The 16,307-nt window shown below is 50.6% G+C and overlaps 2 protein-coding genes and 4 non-coding genes across 15 annotated transcripts; all 6 read left to right on the top strand.

Annotated features, from left to right (window-relative positions):
• Window positions 1–4,866: 4,866 nt before the first annotated feature.
• Window positions 4,867–10,242, top strand: Flt3lg (fms related receptor tyrosine kinase 3 ligand). Of its 10 annotated transcripts, none has more exons than XM_076933669.1 (8): window positions 4,867–4,961; window positions 5,256–5,322; window positions 5,586–5,699; window positions 6,193–6,246; window positions 6,866–7,009; window positions 7,355–7,499; window positions 9,047–9,228; window positions 9,994–10,242. In XM_076933669.1, exons 2-8 carry the CDS (start codon window positions 5,290–5,292, stop codon window positions 10,021–10,023), a joined length of 702 nt encoding a protein of 233 aa, XP_076789784.1. In that variant the 5' UTR covers window positions 4,867–4,961; window positions 5,256–5,289; the 3' UTR covers window positions 10,024–10,242. The 10 variants fall into 10 exon arrangements, 9 of the variants coding, with proteins under 9 accessions (XP_076789784.1, XP_076789774.1, XP_034363773.1 ...); XM_034507882.2 differs by lacking the exon at window positions 4,867–4,961 and adding an exon at window positions 9,335–9,379 and having other exon boundaries at window positions 4,992–5,322; XM_034507874.2 differs by lacking the exon at window positions 4,867–4,961 and adding an exon at window positions 9,335–9,379 and having other exon boundaries at window positions 4,992–5,322; window positions 9,855–10,242.
• Window positions 10,243–12,598: 2,356 nt separating this feature from the next.
• Window positions 12,599–15,543, top strand: Rpl13a (ribosomal protein L13a). Its single transcript, XM_034507845.2, has 8 exons — window positions 12,599–12,725; window positions 13,899–13,971; window positions 14,178–14,243; window positions 14,351–14,452; window positions 14,651–14,736; window positions 14,915–14,974; window positions 15,221–15,343; window positions 15,431–15,543. Exons 1-8 carry the CDS (start codon window positions 12,711–12,713, stop codon window positions 15,515–15,517), a joined length of 612 nt encoding a protein of 203 aa, XP_034363736.1. The 5' UTR covers window positions 12,599–12,710; the 3' UTR covers window positions 15,518–15,543.
• LOC117701274 (small nucleolar RNA Z195/SNORD33/SNORD32 family) lies at window positions 14,003–14,085 on the top strand. The gene has a single exon (XR_004605673.1). It is a non-coding gene; the product is annotated as a small nucleolar RNA Z195/SNORD33/SNORD32 family (small nucleolar RNA).
• Window positions 14,495–14,579, top strand: LOC117701268 (small nucleolar RNA Z195/SNORD33/SNORD32 family). Its single transcript, XR_004605671.1, has one exon. It is a non-coding gene; the product is annotated as a small nucleolar RNA Z195/SNORD33/SNORD32 family (small nucleolar RNA).
• Window positions 14,777–14,846, top strand: LOC117701282 (small nucleolar RNA SNORD34). The gene has a single exon (XR_004605676.1). It is a non-coding gene; the product is annotated as a small nucleolar RNA SNORD34 (small nucleolar RNA).
• Window positions 15,022–15,112, top strand: LOC117701310 (small nucleolar RNA SNORD35). Its single transcript, XR_004605680.1, has one exon. It is a non-coding gene; the product is annotated as a small nucleolar RNA SNORD35 (small nucleolar RNA).
• Window positions 15,544–16,307: the final 764 nt, after the last annotated feature.

Raw genomic sequence — 16,307 nt, 5'->3', positions numbered from 1 at the left:
GTTTTTTTTGTTTTGTTTGTTTTGTTTGTTTTTTGTTTTTTCGAGACAGGGTTTCTCTGTGTAGCCCTGGCTGTCCTGGAACTTGCTCTGTAGACCAGGCTGGCCTCGAACTCAGAAATCTGCCTGCCTCTGCCTCCCAAGTGCTGGGATTAAAGGCGTGCGCCACCACCGCCCAGCGTTTTTTGTTTTTGTTTTTGTTTTTTTTTTAGATTTATTTGTTTTATGTTTGTGAGTACACTGTAGCTGTCTTTAGCCACACTAGAAGAAGGCATTAGATCCTATTACAGATGGTTGTGAGCCACCATGTGGTTGCTGCCAATTGAACTCAGGACCACCTGGAAGAGCAGTCAGTGCTCTTAACTGCTGAGCCATCTCTCGAGCCCCTTGTTTTTGTTTTTTCTAAGCAGGATCTCACTGTGTAGTCCTGTGGCACCTGGAGATTGTTTTAAGCCAGGCAGTTGCACTTGGGAGGCAGAGGCAGGCGGATTTCTGAGTTCGAGGCCAGCCTGGTCTACAGAGTGAGTTCCAGGACAGCCAGGGCTACACACAGAAACCCTGTCTCGAAAAACCAAAAAAAAAAAAAAAAAAAGTGTCAATAGAGTTTTTGTTTTTTGCTTGTTTGGTTTTTGTTTTGAATTTTTTGGTGTGTATGTTTGTGGGTATGCACAAAAGTCAGAAAACAACTTAAGGGCGTCAGTTCTCTCCTTTACCATGTTGGGTCATGAGATCAACTCAGATGTTTATGCATGGTAGTCATAACCTATTTTATCAGCTAAGCCATCTCACCCCTGATCTGGAATTCTTGTGATCCACCTGGGATTATGTGTGCATGGACATGTCCACCCTGTGCTCTTCCTTAATCTTCTCTAAAAAGTCCTTTTTACCATGTGAGGTCACAAAACAAGACAGAGTATCTGTTCACCCAGGCTGGACATAAAGGCCACAGGCAAGAGAAGTCACAGAAGAGCTGTCAGAATGGCCTAGACAGTAGCCCGGATCTGTGGGCCACAGCCAACTGGTTGACTCACTGCATATTGTCAAGGCCCTCCCTCCTTCCTCCCTTTCTTCCCATCCTGCTCATCAGGGAACTGGGCTGATGGAGCCTGTTTTGTCCGTTTTCTTGTGTATTATGGTTTGGTGTTCTGTTTGTTGGAGGTTGGTTTTGTTTGCTTAGTTTTGTTTTGAGAACCACAGTGTGTGTGTGTGTGTGTGTGTGTGTGTGTGTGTGTGTGTGTCCCTGGTTGGACTAGAACTTCCTATGGCTATGGCACCAAGCATGACCTGCATTCCTGATCCTCCCGCCACAGGATGACAGGCTTGAACATATTCTTAGTCCGTCTTCTGAGCTGTAACTGATTATCACAGACTGTCACTTGCCAAGAATGAAGGTTGCTGCACATGGCTGTTGAAGCTGGGAGGGGCCCCATCTGGATGGCATCTGTGAGGCCTTCTTGCCATGATAATGGCATGAGAGCTTTTTAGAGCCGACAAAGCCTCTCCCCAGTGACCCTGATTCTCTGCCGGTATGTTAGGACTGTTGCGATGAAGCACCATAACAGAAGCAGCTCAAGAGGGAGGCTTTGTTTAGCACACACTCCAAGTCACTGTCCACTGAGGAAAGCCAAGGTAGGAACTCAAACCTAGCAGGAACCTGGAAGCAGGGGCCGTGGAGCAGTGCCACTTAATGGCTTGCTTCCTGTGGCTTGCTCAGGCTGCTTTCTTATAGCACCCATGACCCCCAGCCCAGGGGTAACACCATTCACCATGGACGTAACCTCCTAGTCACTAAGAAAATGCCCCACGGACTTGCCTGCAGCCCATCTTAGGAAGGCCATTTGACAATAGAGTTTCCCTATAGTTTGTGACTGTAGCTTGTGTCAAATAGACATAAAACTAGTCAACACAGCCAGGGCAGTGGAGGCAGGAGCTCTGACTGAAGGCCAGACTGGTCTATAGATCACGTCACAGGATAGCCAAGGTTGCACAGAGAAACTGTCTCAAGGAAGGGGACTATCGGGGACTAGCCAACATAATATGGTTTTTTCTTTTTCTTTTTTTTTTTCTTTTAGTAATCCATTTTTATTTATGTATGAGAATGTCAGAAACCCCGGAGTTACAGACAGTTGTGACCTGCCTTGTGAGTGCTGGGAATTGAACCAGGGCCCTTTGGAAGAGTAGCCAGTGCTCTTAACCGCTGAGCCATGACTCTAGTCCCATGTTGTTATTTTAATGATGTAAGTGGGTATGACTTGAGGGCAGAAGAGAGTATTGAATGCCATGGAGCTGCACTCACTATGGGTGCGAGGAACGGAATCAGGTCCTGTGCAATAGTCCATACTTTTTACATCTTAATCATCTTTCCAATCCCATGTTTTCAAGTTTTTGAGACAGAAGCTTGCTGGGTCTGGTAGCACACACCTTTAATCCCAGAGGCAGGGCAGGTGAGCCTCCTTAGTCTTAGGGCAGCCTTGTTCATATGTCTTGTTCCAGGCCAGGGCTCCATAGTGTACTTAGATAGTCTGACTAAGCCTGGCTGAATTGGAACTCACCATTCCAAGCTGTTCCAGAACTTACTGTGATGATCCTGCCCCAGCCTTCAAGTGCTGAGATACCAGGCCTGATGTATGACCCCATTAAAGCTCCAGTGTGAACAAACACAAGGGGACTAAATTTCCACATGTGAAAAAACTAGGATACAGTCAACACAACACTGGCCCACTTCCTCCACACCCATTCCCAAGCCCAGGGCTTCACCCAGCAGTAACCTTCAATTTCCACTCTCAAGTCATTGGCCAAAGCAAAACAAACAAGCATGCCAGAGTTTCCAGAGCAGGAAAGGCTTGGATGGACCAAGGAAGAAACAGAACTACACAGGCCGTAGAGCCCTGCCTGGAACGCCACTGTGAGAACCTGAGACATGGCTCATCATCAGAGTATCTGCCTACCATGTGGGAAGTGCTGGGTTCGATCTCCAGAACTGCACAAAAAGGAGATACCTTGTATTTTTGTCCAGTTTTACTAATTCATCTCCCAGCTTAGGGCAGAAAAACCTTCAGCTTGTAGAGGACAAAGGGCTGGTTCTCACAATGACAATGCCAGCAATAGTGTAACACCTGTAGACTGGTTGTGACAGGTTCCCTGAAGTGCTATAAAGAGCAGCTCAATGAGCTAACCGTGGCCTGTGCACCCCACAATCTGCAACAGCAGAGCACAGAGGAGCACAGATGTGCAGATCGGGGCTGAGGAGTGATTGCTTTGGAAGACAAAGTCTAATGTGATCCAGGCTGGCTTCAACCTCATAGTGAAGGATGACTTTGCCAGGATTACAGGATTACAGGATTACAGGTGTGCTCTGCCTAGTCTGGTTTCTGCCGCGCCGGAGACAGAATCCAGGGTTTCATGCATATTAGCCAAGCTCTGTGGTATCTGCAGCCCCAGGATCTTGAGATGAGATCTCCACACATTATCTAAGTTGACCCTAAATCCAAGAACAAGCAACCTTCAACTCACAGAGAAGATCCATCTGCCTCTGCCTCTTCTACATGTTGGGATTAAAGGTAGCATCACCACATCTTGCCTATTATATGACACAGGGTCTTATATGTAGCCAAGGCTAACCTTGAACTCCTGCTCCACCTGCCTCCAATGTTCCATATTTTTCATTCTCTGTCTTTCGGGCACAACTGGGTCCTTTCTCAATTGCCTCTGTGAACTCAGGTGCAGTCCAGGTGCCAGCCCTGATAAACAAGGGCACTCCCCATACTTGGAAAATCCCAAGGATTTATCTCCTAGGAACCAAAACCAAAACCCAGACACATCCTGACCTACACCACAGCGATGAGCTGGGAAGAGGTCGGGACCTGCCAGTACATTCATAGAATAAACTCTTGTGTGGCTCCTGCTTAGGCCAGTCATAGTCCTGGGTGCACTGACTTTGCAGGGTGGAAACAGCCACTAAAGAAGCCAAGACAATGGGGAAGATAAGGAACCCATGGGGTGTGTTAAATGGTGATAAGGACAGAGCAGGGTGAGTGTGGTGCTGCAAGGGGTGCAACTTGGGGAAGGGTATCACGAAGCCTCTGCCTGTGTGTTTAAGGAAGGACTTGGATGAGACGCGGGAGAACACAAGAATCTGGAGGGAGGTATTCCATACTGAGAAAACAGCCAGTGCAAAAAGGCCCCTGGGGGAGAGACTGCCCACCTCAGACACACCACAGATGGCTAGTGTTGGAAAGAAGCATAGATAGCATGAGGTTAGCAGGGAGGGGTTAGGGTAGCACAGAGTCCAATACTGCACTATGTGGCCACCTTTTGTGGAGGGGTGAGGCAGACCATGGATTGAGTCCAGGGCCTCAACCATGCTAGTTCTCTGCCACCGACTCACTGGTGGATTCTAGGCAGCTACTCTCCAACTGAGCTATGCACTTGTCTGTCTTTTTACATTTTGAGACAGGGTCTTAGTAAATTGCTCAGGCTAGCCTTGAAACAAGGCAAGCCTCCAATCCTCATTTCCCCTGCCTCGAGCTCCTTGGTAACTGGGGTGACAGGTCTGTATTACCAGTCCCTGCTAAAAAGGCAGGACTTTTATCCCAAATGAATCAGGAACCTGGAGGCTGGAGGTTCACAGGGAGCATATGGGGGTTAGGAAGTAGGGAAATCAGAAAGGAAGCCACAGTGACATTCCTTATGGTGGCGGCAAAGCTTATATAATGGCAGCTGAGGTGACTGACACTTCTAAGTTCTACATACACTTTGAAGCTGGAAAGCCTAGTTGCATCCCTTCGCTGTGCGTTCAGGGCCCAAGCTGAGGTCTCCGGCCGCGCCACTTGTTACCACTAGGTGGCGTGTCCCGCCCGGGCACGAACTCACCCCTGGCACTGTCTACCCCAAAGATTCCTTTCACTTTCGGTCTTTGGCTGTCATCCAGCTCTGTCTTTCCACACCCAGCTGGGGCAAGCCTGGTGCGTGGGGTGAATGGCTTTCCAGGTCCCCAAGGGGCGGTCCCAATGTCCCCACTTTCTGACAGAGGGAGCAGGGTTGAAGACCTGGGGAGGATTCTGGGGACTTCGGTCGGGGTTCTTAGAAGTGGAGATGACTTTTCACCGTCACTGGGGCTCATGCAGGAAGCCTGGGGGAGCAAGAGGCGGAAACGCACCCACATCAAGGGCGGCAGGGCGGCAGGGCGGGGTACAGGGACGGGTGGGGAAGGGGCTGCAGGGTATGAGTCCGAAGCCTGCCCTTCTGTCACTTCCAAGACCCTGCCACAGGGATGAGGGGTTCCCGGCCGAGATGACAGTGCTGGTGCCAGCCTGGAGCCCAAATGTGCGTATACCTGAGGGGTGATGGAGCTGGGTAGAGAAGGGAAATGGGCAGGGGATGGAAGCATGGGGAGACAGGCACGGGACAGGATTGGAAGAAAAAAGAGGAAGGTGTAGGATGAGGTGGAGAAAGATGGTCACAGGTTTGTCACACCAGCCAAGGTGCAGGACAGGCAGAGACAGGGAAGATGACACCCAGTTAGTGAGGGAAGCAGGACACAGGGAGCCTCTGCATGGAAGTCAGTTGCTGACACGACCTCCCTGTAGTCCTCCCTGCTGCTGCTGCTGCTGCTCCTGAGTCCTTGCCTGCGGGGAACACCTGACTGTTACTTCAGCCACAGCCCCATCTCCTCCAACTTCCACACGAGGATTAACGAGTTGGTGAGCGGGCTCTCATCCAGGCCAGGCTACTGTGCTGGGTCCTTACCCGCATCTCTGCTACTGTCTCTCACAGTGTCTCTCTCAGTGTCTCTGTCTCTGTGAGGTCTCTGTCCTTCTCTCTCTGGATCACTGCCCCCACCCTTTCTCTGGGTCTCTACCCAATCTTTCTCTGTCTCGGTCTCTTTTTCTGAGTCCCTGTTCTACTGTCTCTCACTGTTTCTAGGTCTCTCGATTTCTGGCTTCCACTCTGGGTACATGTTCCTCTCTGTCCCTCTCTCTGGATGCCTCTCTGTGGGTCTCTGCCTCTCTGTGAGGCTCTTGGTGTCCTGCCCCCATCTCTCCCTCCCTCTCTCTCTCTCTCTGGTTCTCTTCTTTATGTGAGTCCTGTCCCTTTTCTGTCCTTGTCCCCTTGTCTCAGGGTCTGTTTCCAACTTCTCCGACTCTATAATTTGCTCTTGCTTTCAGTCAGGCCTCACCTTGTTTTCTCCCATAGACTGACTACCTGCTTAAAGATTACCCAGTCACTGTGGCCATCAACCTTCAGGACGTGAGTCACAGTCGGGAGGGCCCTGGGATGGAGGTGGGAACCAGACTCAAGATGCGCCACCCTTCAGGGACAAGGCTAGTGGGCCACCTCCTGCTCCCTCAGACCTGGAAATCTAGAGCCTTCTCCCCACCCACCCCCACCCCATTCCATCCCGGCCCCAGACCCAGGCATCAGGGCTCACTCTCCCATCAAGTTCTCAAGACTGGCCTCTCTGCTCCTTTCTCCCTTGGCTGTAGTAGGTCCCTCCCTCTCAGGCATCCGGCCCCGCCCCTCTGTTCGGGGTCTTAAGACTTGTAGCCCTACCACTTCTCTCCCTTGGTGTCTGGCCGGGTCTCTTCTCAGGCATTTGATCCTGACCCACCTCCATCACACAAATGACAGGCCCACCCTTCTAACCCTTTCTAGCCTCTAGCAAGGCCCCACCTCTTTCAGTCCCCTGGCCCCTCCCAACTTATCTCAACATCTGGCCGCGCCCATTCTCTTCAGCCACCTAGCCCCTTCGCTAAGCCACCTCTAGACCCGTCCTCCTTCCCTCTGCCTTCTGGCCCGGCCCACCCACTGTTAGTCATCTAGCCCCGCCCCTTCTCCCTAAGCTCTGGCCTGGGCTCTTGGTCTGCAGGAGAAGCACTGCAAAGCCTTGTGGAGCCTCTTCCTGGCCCATCGCTGGATAGAGCAACTGAAGACTGTGGCAGGGTCTAAAATGCAAAAGCTTCTGGAGGGTGTCAGTACGGAGATACATTTTGTCACCTGGTGTGCCTTCCAGGTTAGCATTAGAGCATGGTAACAAATGAAGAGAGCTAAGTCTCTCCCTAGGCCTTGAAGAACAGTTCTGCTAGGTCTTTAGGGAGAGTGCGTTCTCCCACAGCATACCACCAAGGTAGAGCTGAACTTCCCAGCCCTCAGGTCACCTGGGGATCCTGTTACTGGGTCTGTGCCTTAATAGCTGAAGAAGGTTGTTACTAAGGTGTTCTCTCTCCCCTAACAACTGGAGAACCCTGGAGTCTTTGAGACCTGGGCCCATTGGCTCTGTGACCTCTGCAGGTCAGGGCCCTGGGTTGGTGGAGGCACTGGTGTGACATGATGATGACCTGTCCCTCCCTGCTCCCAGCCCCTACCAGAATGTCTTCGATTCGTCCAGACCAACATCTCCCACCTCCTGCAGGACACCTGCACTCAGCTGTTCGCTCTGAAGCCCTGTATCGGGAGGGCCTGCCAGAATTTCTCTCGGTGCCTGGAGGTGCAGTGCCAGCCGGGTAACAGCAGCCTCAGAACCCAGCACCCCCAGTGCCACAAGCTCCAGCCCATAGCCTTTCTTACTGTGTGTCCCAGAGGCTCCTGCTCCCACTAGCTGGGACTTCAGATGAGTTCTCTCCCTTATTTTTTCTCTTTTCTTTCTTTCTTTCTTTCTTTCTTTCTTTCTTTCTTTTTTGTTTGTTTTTTTGAGACAGGGTTTCTCTGTGTAGCCCTGTTTGTCCTGGAACTCACTGTGTAGACCAGGCTGGCCTTGAACTCAGAAATCCCCCTACCTCTGCCTCCCAAGTGCTGGGATTAAAGGCGTACACCACCACTGCCCGGCTTTCTTCTTTTTAAAGGTTTATTTATTTGTATGTGTGAGTGTCTTATCTACATGCCTGTGGGTGCACTGAATGTTTCTGGTGCCTGAAGAGGCCAGAAGAGGGCATCAGATTCCCTGGAACTGGAATTGCAGCTACTTGTGAGCCACCTGGTGGGTGCTGCGACCCAGGTCCAATGCAGGAGCAGCCAGTGTTCTTATTTGCTGAGCCACCACTTCAACCCTTTTTCTTTTCTTTTGAGATAGGGTCTCATTATGCAGGCTAGGCTGACCTTGAACTCAAAGCAATCCTGCCTCAGTGTCCTGAGTGCTGGGATTACAGGTATGAAGCCAGCACATCTGGCTTCCTTTCCTTTCTTCATGTTTTCATCATCATATATTAATTATGTATAACAATGTCTCATGACATTTCATCCGTGTCTACATTTTCACCACACCATACTTTCTCCAGTCTGCCCCGTCCTGTCCCACTGATCCCCTTCCTCTTTCCGAATGGTCCCTCTTCTTTCTTTTCTATTTTAAGCCAGTTAGGTAGGTTGCCTGTAGGAGGCACCTTACCAATGGCTCCACTTCTGAAGAAAATGTCTCTTCCTGTCTAGCAGCCATCTATTGCATAGATGCTCAGGGAAGGATGGGCCATTCCTTTTTATGACCTCAGTTTACCTATCTTTGAGAAGGAGACAGAATCTCCAGTCCCTTTGTCTAGGGCAGTCCTGTCCACAGGGAGTGGAAACTGAGCGAGCACAGTAACTTTTCTCTTTGCTTTCTTTCTTTTTCTGTGTTATTGTTGTTATTCTTTTGAGTCAGGGCCTGTCTATATAGCCCTGGCTGCCTGTAACTTGCTATGCCAACCAGGCTGAGATCTGCCTACTTCTGCCTTTTGAGTTCAGGAATTGAAGGTGTGGACCACGATGGCCAGCCATGCTCATCTTTTTTATCCCCAGTGTCGGTTTGTTTTTGAGGCAGTGTTTCACAATACATCTCTGTCAGTCCTAGAACTTACTGTGTACACCAGGCTAGCCTCAAATTCACAGAGCTCTGTCGGCTTCTGCCTCCTGAGTGATGGATTGTTAAAGCCACGGTCTGCCAGGGCTACCTTATGCCCCCAGGTCTTGATTTTGTTGTTTGTAGGTCTCTCATTAACCATCCATCACCCATAGTTCTCCAGGACTTTCTGGGTTTGCTCTGATGAGCCCCTTCAGTTACCTGGTTCTTCTCTCTCCCCAGACTCCTCCACCCTGCTGCCCCCAAGGAGTCCTGTAGCCCTAGAAGCCACCAAGCTTCCAGAGCCTCCATCCAGGCAGCTGCTACTCCTGCTGCTGCTGCTGCCTCTCATACTGCTGCTGCTGGCAGCCGCCTGGGGCCTTCGCTGGCAAAGGGCAAGAAGGAGGGGGGAGCTCCGCCCTGGGGTGAGCCTAGAGTCCAGGGCGTTGGATGGAGTGGGTGGCAAGGGATGAGGGTGGCAGGTGGCTGACCTTGTGGGGGCCTCAGGTGCCCCTCCCCTCCCACCTCTAGGATGTGAGCCTTGGGCACCGCTGACTCAGCCAGGGTCTTATCTCGGTGAGTCTTCCACTTACGCTGGAGCCGGGAGTGGCCAGGCTTGGGGGTGAGAGTCAGTCCAAGATTTGGGGGGCTGTCTTACTATTTCTCACAGGAGGGGCCGGGATTCAGAAGAGTGGTATGTGTCAGGGGCAGGACAATCTTTGTGACAAAGCTCAGGGCTGTGTTGAGCTGGGAAGGCTTGTGAGGGGAGTCGGCTGTGAGAACCAGTAAGGAAGCAGAAGAAGGTGTGTCCCTGCCGGCACCCGTATTTTAGAATGCACTGTATTTTACACTTGTAATGCCTCTCCTGTGGAGGTTACACCTGTAATCCCAGCCCTTGGGAGCCCAGAGCAGGAGGTTTGCTGAACTGTCTGGCTACCCTCAGCTACAAGGTGAGTTCAAGGCCATTGTGAGATACACAGTGAACTCCTGTCTCCTGTCTCAAATAAACAAACAAAACCACTCAGTTAAGTGACACTTATTTTTTTTTCAGATGAGGTCTCACTATGTTGCCCAAACTGACTTTGAACACCTCGATGAACCTTCATGCCCCAGCCTTCCAAATAGCTGGGCTTACAGACATGCTATATACAACAAGGCTTCTCTTTTCCTCTTCTCTTTCTTGGTGCTAGAGTTGGGAACCAAAACAAGGAACAAGCTAGGCAAATGCTGTGCCGAACCACATCCCCAGCCCAGAGGACACACTGTCCGGGCGTGGCGATGGACATGTGTGACTCCAGTGCTTCTGGACTGGCGATGCTGAAACTGGAGGATACTGACTTTAAGGAAAACAGAAAGGAAGAAGGGGGTGCATTGTGGCCCTGTGCGGTTGCTTCTGTCACCTCCATCCCTTAAAATAAAAACAACTGCTGGGTATGGTGCTGATTGCCTGGAATCTCAGTATTCTGGAGGCTGAGGCAGAGGGATTAAAACCTCAAGGCCAGCCTGGGCTACTGAGTGAGTTCAAGGCCAGCCTGGGCAACTTCATGAAATCTATCTCAAAATAACAGTGAAAAACAGAAATGCTGGGACTGGAGCTTAGTGGCAGGGTCGCTGCGCATGTCAGACTCTGGCTCCCATCTGCGCCTGCCACACAGTCACTAGAAACACGTCATCTGCACTTAGGATTCACACTGCCAAAATGGATTCCCCAACAGCTTAATTAAAACAATTAGATTGTTTATAAGTTTTAAATTTAAGTTTTTAAATTTATGGTTTCCCATTTCTGGGCTTGTTTCTGAAACACAAAGCCACAGTGGTACATGTCTGTAAAACCAACTCTATTTATTTGTTTTTGAGATAGGGTTTATGTAGCTTGGATGGCCTGGAATGTGAGGGCAATCCTCTGTCTCTACTTCTGGAGTGCTGGAGTCACACATGTGTACTACCACACCTGACAGTAATTCCTCTTTTTTTTTTTTTTTTTATTTAAGAAATTACACCAGGACACCCCCCCCCCCAATAAATTGAAAAAAAAAGTTACACATGGGGAGCAGGCAGAGTATTATGGCACTTGTATATAAGTCAGAGGACAACTTGTGGGGAGCTAGTTCCCTCCTTTCACCATGTTGGTCCCAGGGATGGAATTCAAGTGGTCAAATTTGGTAGCAGAGGCCTTTTCCCATTAACCCAGTTTGAAAACCCAGAATTGTTTTGTTTGTTTGAAACGGGGTCTCATGTAGCCCTATCTGACCTGGAACTCACTCTGTAGACCAGGCTGGCTTGGAACTTAAGAGATCCACCTGCCTCTGCCTCCTCCAAGATGGGTGAGCCACCAGGCCTGGCTGTAAAACCTCTTCAAAAAAAAAAAAAAAAAAAAAAAAAAAAGACTTGCAACACATTGTGGGGTGCAAATCTGTACTCCTTTGCACACTCTGGAGAGGAGGCAGAAAGATCAGGAATTCTGGGTATAAGTCTGAGGCTAACCTAAATGAGGGTGAAGGGCTGGGAACGGGTGGGAGGGTGTAATTTACTCTTAAGAGGATTCGCCAGAAAGGGGCTGGGGGCGTGGCTCAATGAGGACTCTAGTCCTCAGACAGACCATTGATGATTCCATTCTACAGAGGATACTGAGGCCAAGCAGGAGTCACCTGACAGATGTTGCACAGCCTGGACACGGGGCAGTTGGGTGGAGGCTGGACCCCTCTGGGACCTCACTGCCCCCGCCATCTCTCTCCCCAATATGGAGACATCAGAACTCAACAAAAGTCCCACTCACTCCATTCTGTACAAAGTCCTTGCCCCCATGAACTTGTTTTTGTTTTTTTTATATATTTTTTTAAACCAGCTCTTTGGGCCTATCCGTGGATGGGACAGGGAATGGGTGTACCTTTTAGGTTTGAAAATCTTGTTTTTTCGGTGCTTGGTGATGCAATACAGGCTCTCCAGAACTAAGGCAGGATCTTAAGTTTAAAGTCAGCCTGGATTGCAGAAGTCTTATGTCAAAAAACCCAAACCAACGACAAAAGGTTCTATTTGTTTTCTGAGGCCTCTAGCAGCCCAGGGTCAGCGCGGGGTGATGCTCTGTGAGACCCCGATGTGAAGCAGAAGCAGCCCAAGACCTCAAAATCATGGCCCCAAAGTGTAACAAGTAAGCAAAGCAGTGTTGGAACCTACAGGAGGACTCGACCCAGGCTGGGATGTTTAGGGATAAAATGAGTCTTTGATGCTGAACAATCGCCTGGCTTCTTTGTCGTGTTCCTTTGGTGGCGGGCGGTTATGGGTGCAGAGCCGGGAGGACGGCGCAGACAACAGCTGAAACAAAAGCAAGTGAGTGCGTCTGCGTCTCAGGAACCTCAAAGTCCTTCTTTCCCCCGCGCGCTTCCATCTAGGAAGACTTCCTCCACCTGTTTGACAGAAACGCCTAGGCTCAGGAAAGGCCAGCGACCGTCAGCACACCTAAGGTTGAGGGGAGGGACCGCTACACCCGCAGCTCTGAAGGGCCGGCCAGGACCTATGCTCGCCCCCTTATGGCCACCACGTGTTCTGCAGCCGCCATTACTTGATGGGAGTAATGGCGCTCCACATCCCGGATGCCTGAACGGAGAAGAGCGATCCCTCCGGAATATGGCCGCTGCGGCTGGACAGCGTTGTACGGCTTGAAGGCGCCTCGAGACCCACGTGACCTCTCGCCCCGCACAGTCATGGCCGCCAGGAGCCAACCCATGCGATACTCTGATTGGATAATATAAAAATGGCCCGCCTCCCAATACACGCGCACTTACCTCTTCGACCAATGAGAAGACAGAAACTCTCAGTTCGGGCCGGCTGCGTCACTTCCTCCGCCCCTGCAGCAAGGAATAAGAAACCCTGCGCCTAGACCTCCTCCTTTCCCAGGCGGCTGCCGAAGATGGCGGAGGGACAGGTTGGGACTCTGCGCGCGCCGGGCGGTGTGGGCTCGGGTGGGTTCCCGGCGGGAGCCGAAAGGGGGTCCACTGCTCCACTCTACTTGTGCGATGGGACTTAAGCAAACGTTTTGACCCGAGGGGGTTGTGTAGCGTGGGCATGACAAGCCGCAGCAGCCTTTAGGGATGAGGCGGTGAAAACGCAGCCTTTTTCCTGGGGAAGACGGGAGTGGGGCTGGGACGCCCAACACCGGGAGGAACTTTTACAGGTTTCATCCCCGCATTAAGGTGCGGGGAGCTTGGAGTCGCTCATGCCGGGTGTTGTCTTTGTAAGATAGTAGGAAACTGGAATGAAGGCTCCTGTTTTGCATGACTTTAGGGCTCCGGGTTTCTGTAACATCCGATATTTTGGCTTGTTCTTTTCAAGGTGCTGTCAGTGTTTTTCAGAATTAAAAGAGGAATTGATGGGACAGAGCTATAAAGCCAATTCAACAGACTGAGGCAGGAACCTCGTGAGTTTGAGGCTAGTCAGGAATACAACTGCACCTTTCCTGCAGATTTTAGATGCCTTGAAGGCAGGCTGGTGCTCAGGAAGTTCTGAGATCCTCCGGCAACACTAGTAAACAGGGAGACTGGGAAATGGGGTTCTCATGTCGGTTGTGCTGGGTTACAGCCATGTGCCACCGTGCCTGAGAGTTAACTTACATGAAGCCAGGATTTAAGATTGTGCCGTTACACAGTGCTCAGAATCGCAGACAGGCCGCCCATGGTATGCTTACCTGCTTATAAGAAGGGTTCTGGTGATTGTGAGCAAGCTGAGCATCTGTTGAAAAACTACAATTGGCTAGAGTCTAAAACCAAGTCTAGACACTTTTGTAGTGCATGCGTGTGCTCAATGTGTACATGCGTGTGCTCATGGGTACCAGCAGATCCCAGCTATCTTGGAATTTGAGGCCTGGTAGGAAGTTCCATTTAAAACGTCAAGTTATGTGTACATTAGGAATACTAAAAGACTGCAAGCACAGGAAATCTCTACGATTGATCTGGCTTAGGCTTTGTTGGTTTTCTAGTGCCCCTTGGGGACACTTGCTTCACCTGGGTAATAGCCGTCCTAGTGGGGAAAGGCACTGAAGGGGTTGGTAACTTGGAGGAGGGAGAGCCAGACTGCTTCCTAACCCTAATTGTTTCCACAGGTTCTAATATTGGATGGCCGAGGCCATCTTCTGGGCCGCCTGGCGGCCATTGTGGCCAAGCAGGTACTGCTGGGTAAGTTTGATTCAGCATCTCTGTTTGCCTAGGAGTCAGTGATGAGCAGTAATCACCATCTTTCGTTTGAGTCTCACGACTGTGAGATCAACCCATGCACCGCTCTGAGACTTGGCAGCCCCTGCTTCCTTGGAGATCAGCCTTCCATGAGGAATGTGGCTTTGCTGGTGGTTAAGTGACTTTCCTGTCTCCATGTTCTCTTCTAGGCCGAAAGGTCGTGGTTGTACGCTGTGAGGGCATCAACATTTCTGGAAATTTCTACAGAAACAAGTGTGAGTTAGGGCTGGGGTGGTGGTCTTCAGGTGGGGGGGGCTGCTGACTTGATCCTTAGTTTGCTTTTGGGACCAAGGAGGTCTCACTTACTTTTTCCTCCTGACAGTAAAGTATCTGGCGTTTCTCCGAAAGCGGATGAATACCAACCCCTCTCGAGGCCCCTACCACTTCCGAGCCCCGAGCCGTATCTTTTGGCGCACGGTGCGAGGTAAGCTGGTCCCATGGGTGACATAGGACAGGGTAGAATATGGCTGCTTGTGATGAGGATGTCTCCCACTCATGTTCGAGTTGCCCAACTATGAGATGACTCTACATGCACTACCATCTGAGGCTGGCCTATCTCCCTGCTCCTGGGGTCAGATGGGGTTTTCAGCACCTCAAATGAGGCCTGCTGTTATACCCACAGGCATGCTGCCCCACAAGACCAAGAGAGGCCAGGCTGCCCTGGAACGCCTCAAGGTGTTGGATGGGATCCCTCCACCCTATGACAAGGTGAGCCTTGCAAGCCTAGCCTCACAGCCAATATGCGTCCAGCGTCTGTGATGTTCTACTATTACCTACATTGTTTGAACCTCATGAAAACTCCATTGGCTGAGACGTCTGCCCTGCCAGCTTCCTTGCTAGGTGATCCGACCAAACAGGTCTCTGAGCCCCTCTTTTTCTCTAACAGAAAAAGCGGATGGTCGTCCCTGCTGCCCTCAAGGTTGTACGGCTGAAGCCTACCAGAAAGGTAAGCTCCAGGTTACATACAGAATATACTTGTGGGACCTCAGGACTGGCAGATGATGGTTTTTTTCTCACGATGGTCTTCGTATGCCATAGACTTGGGCAGTGCCGATAATGCCAAAGGCTAAGCTGATGCCAGGAGGGTTCCCTTGTTAGGAGATGAGTCCCTGAAACAGTCCCTAGGGCCCTCCAGCTCACCCTTGTGCTGCTGGGGCACGTTCCATGTCCTTACAGCCTTGTGCCCCTGCAGTTTGCTTACCTGGGACGTCTGGCTCATGAGGTCGGCTGGAAGTACCAGGCAGTGACCGCCACTCTGGAGGAGAAACGGAAGGAAAAGGCCAAGATGCACTATAGGAAGAAGAAGCAGCTCTTGGTAAGAACAGAACCTGCACTCTTGGGTTAGGGTGGTCCTGATTGAGAAACAACCACTCACTGACTCATTGCTCTTTTCAAACCACAGAGGCTACGGAAACAAGCAGAAAAGAATGTGGAGAAGAAAATCTGCAAGTTCACAGAGGTCCTCAAGACCAATGGACTCCTGGTGTGAACCCAATAAAGACTGTTTGTGCCTCATGCCTGCCTGGCCTGCCCTTCCTCCATCGCCGACCAGGGACATGGGGACCAAAGGTTCCTTAGGCACTGCTCCTGTGGTTATAGAGGGTACATTTAGACAGCTGAGAGCTCATCACTTGCTTGAGTTTTACTAAAGTGAAAACCATGAAATGACTTGAGCATCAGTGGTGACAGTGAGTAGTAGCAGGGCTGCCCCACCCACCTGGTGCAATAACCATATTCTGCAGCTATGAAAGTGAGGGCAACACCCCTGGGCTGGGATTTAAAAGTGCACACTGAAGACACATGCACTGCCTCAACTCCTTTTCAGCAGACCTATAAGCAATATTTTTTTCTGGAGGGTTCTATGTGCTAATAAATTATTTGACTTAAACCTGGTGTTTTGCATTGGATCTGTCTGTTATGCAGAGTCAGGGAGGGGCAGAGGGCAGGACCAGTGCACTGCCTTATGGTGTGCCCATTTGTTGAAAATTGGTCATGTGACTTGTTGCTCAGAAGGTGCAGGTACAAGTTGTAGGTCCTGTCTGTCAGCTGTGAAATGTGGAATTGTCACTGGTACCTGGACAAGCTACACAGTAAAGGCTAGGAGTATAAAGGGATACAGAGATGGTGAGTTGATGACCAGTTTGAGCTTGGAGAGGGAGGTGCAATTTTTCACAAGGATTGAAGCCGTGTATGTCAGCATCAACACTGGGTGGGGTGGACATTAACACCCAGTTTCCTGAAAACCTGGCGTTTATAGACTACCACACATTTTAGATGGA

The sequence above is a fragment of the Arvicanthis niloticus genome, chromosome 1 (genome assembly GCF_011762505.2).
Source record: "Arvicanthis niloticus isolate mArvNil1 chromosome 1, mArvNil1.pat.X, whole genome shotgun sequence".
Classification (NCBI taxonomy): domain Eukaryota; kingdom Metazoa; phylum Chordata; class Mammalia; order Rodentia; family Muridae; genus Arvicanthis; species Arvicanthis niloticus.
This window is presented reverse-complemented; position numbering and strand designations above follow the sequence as displayed.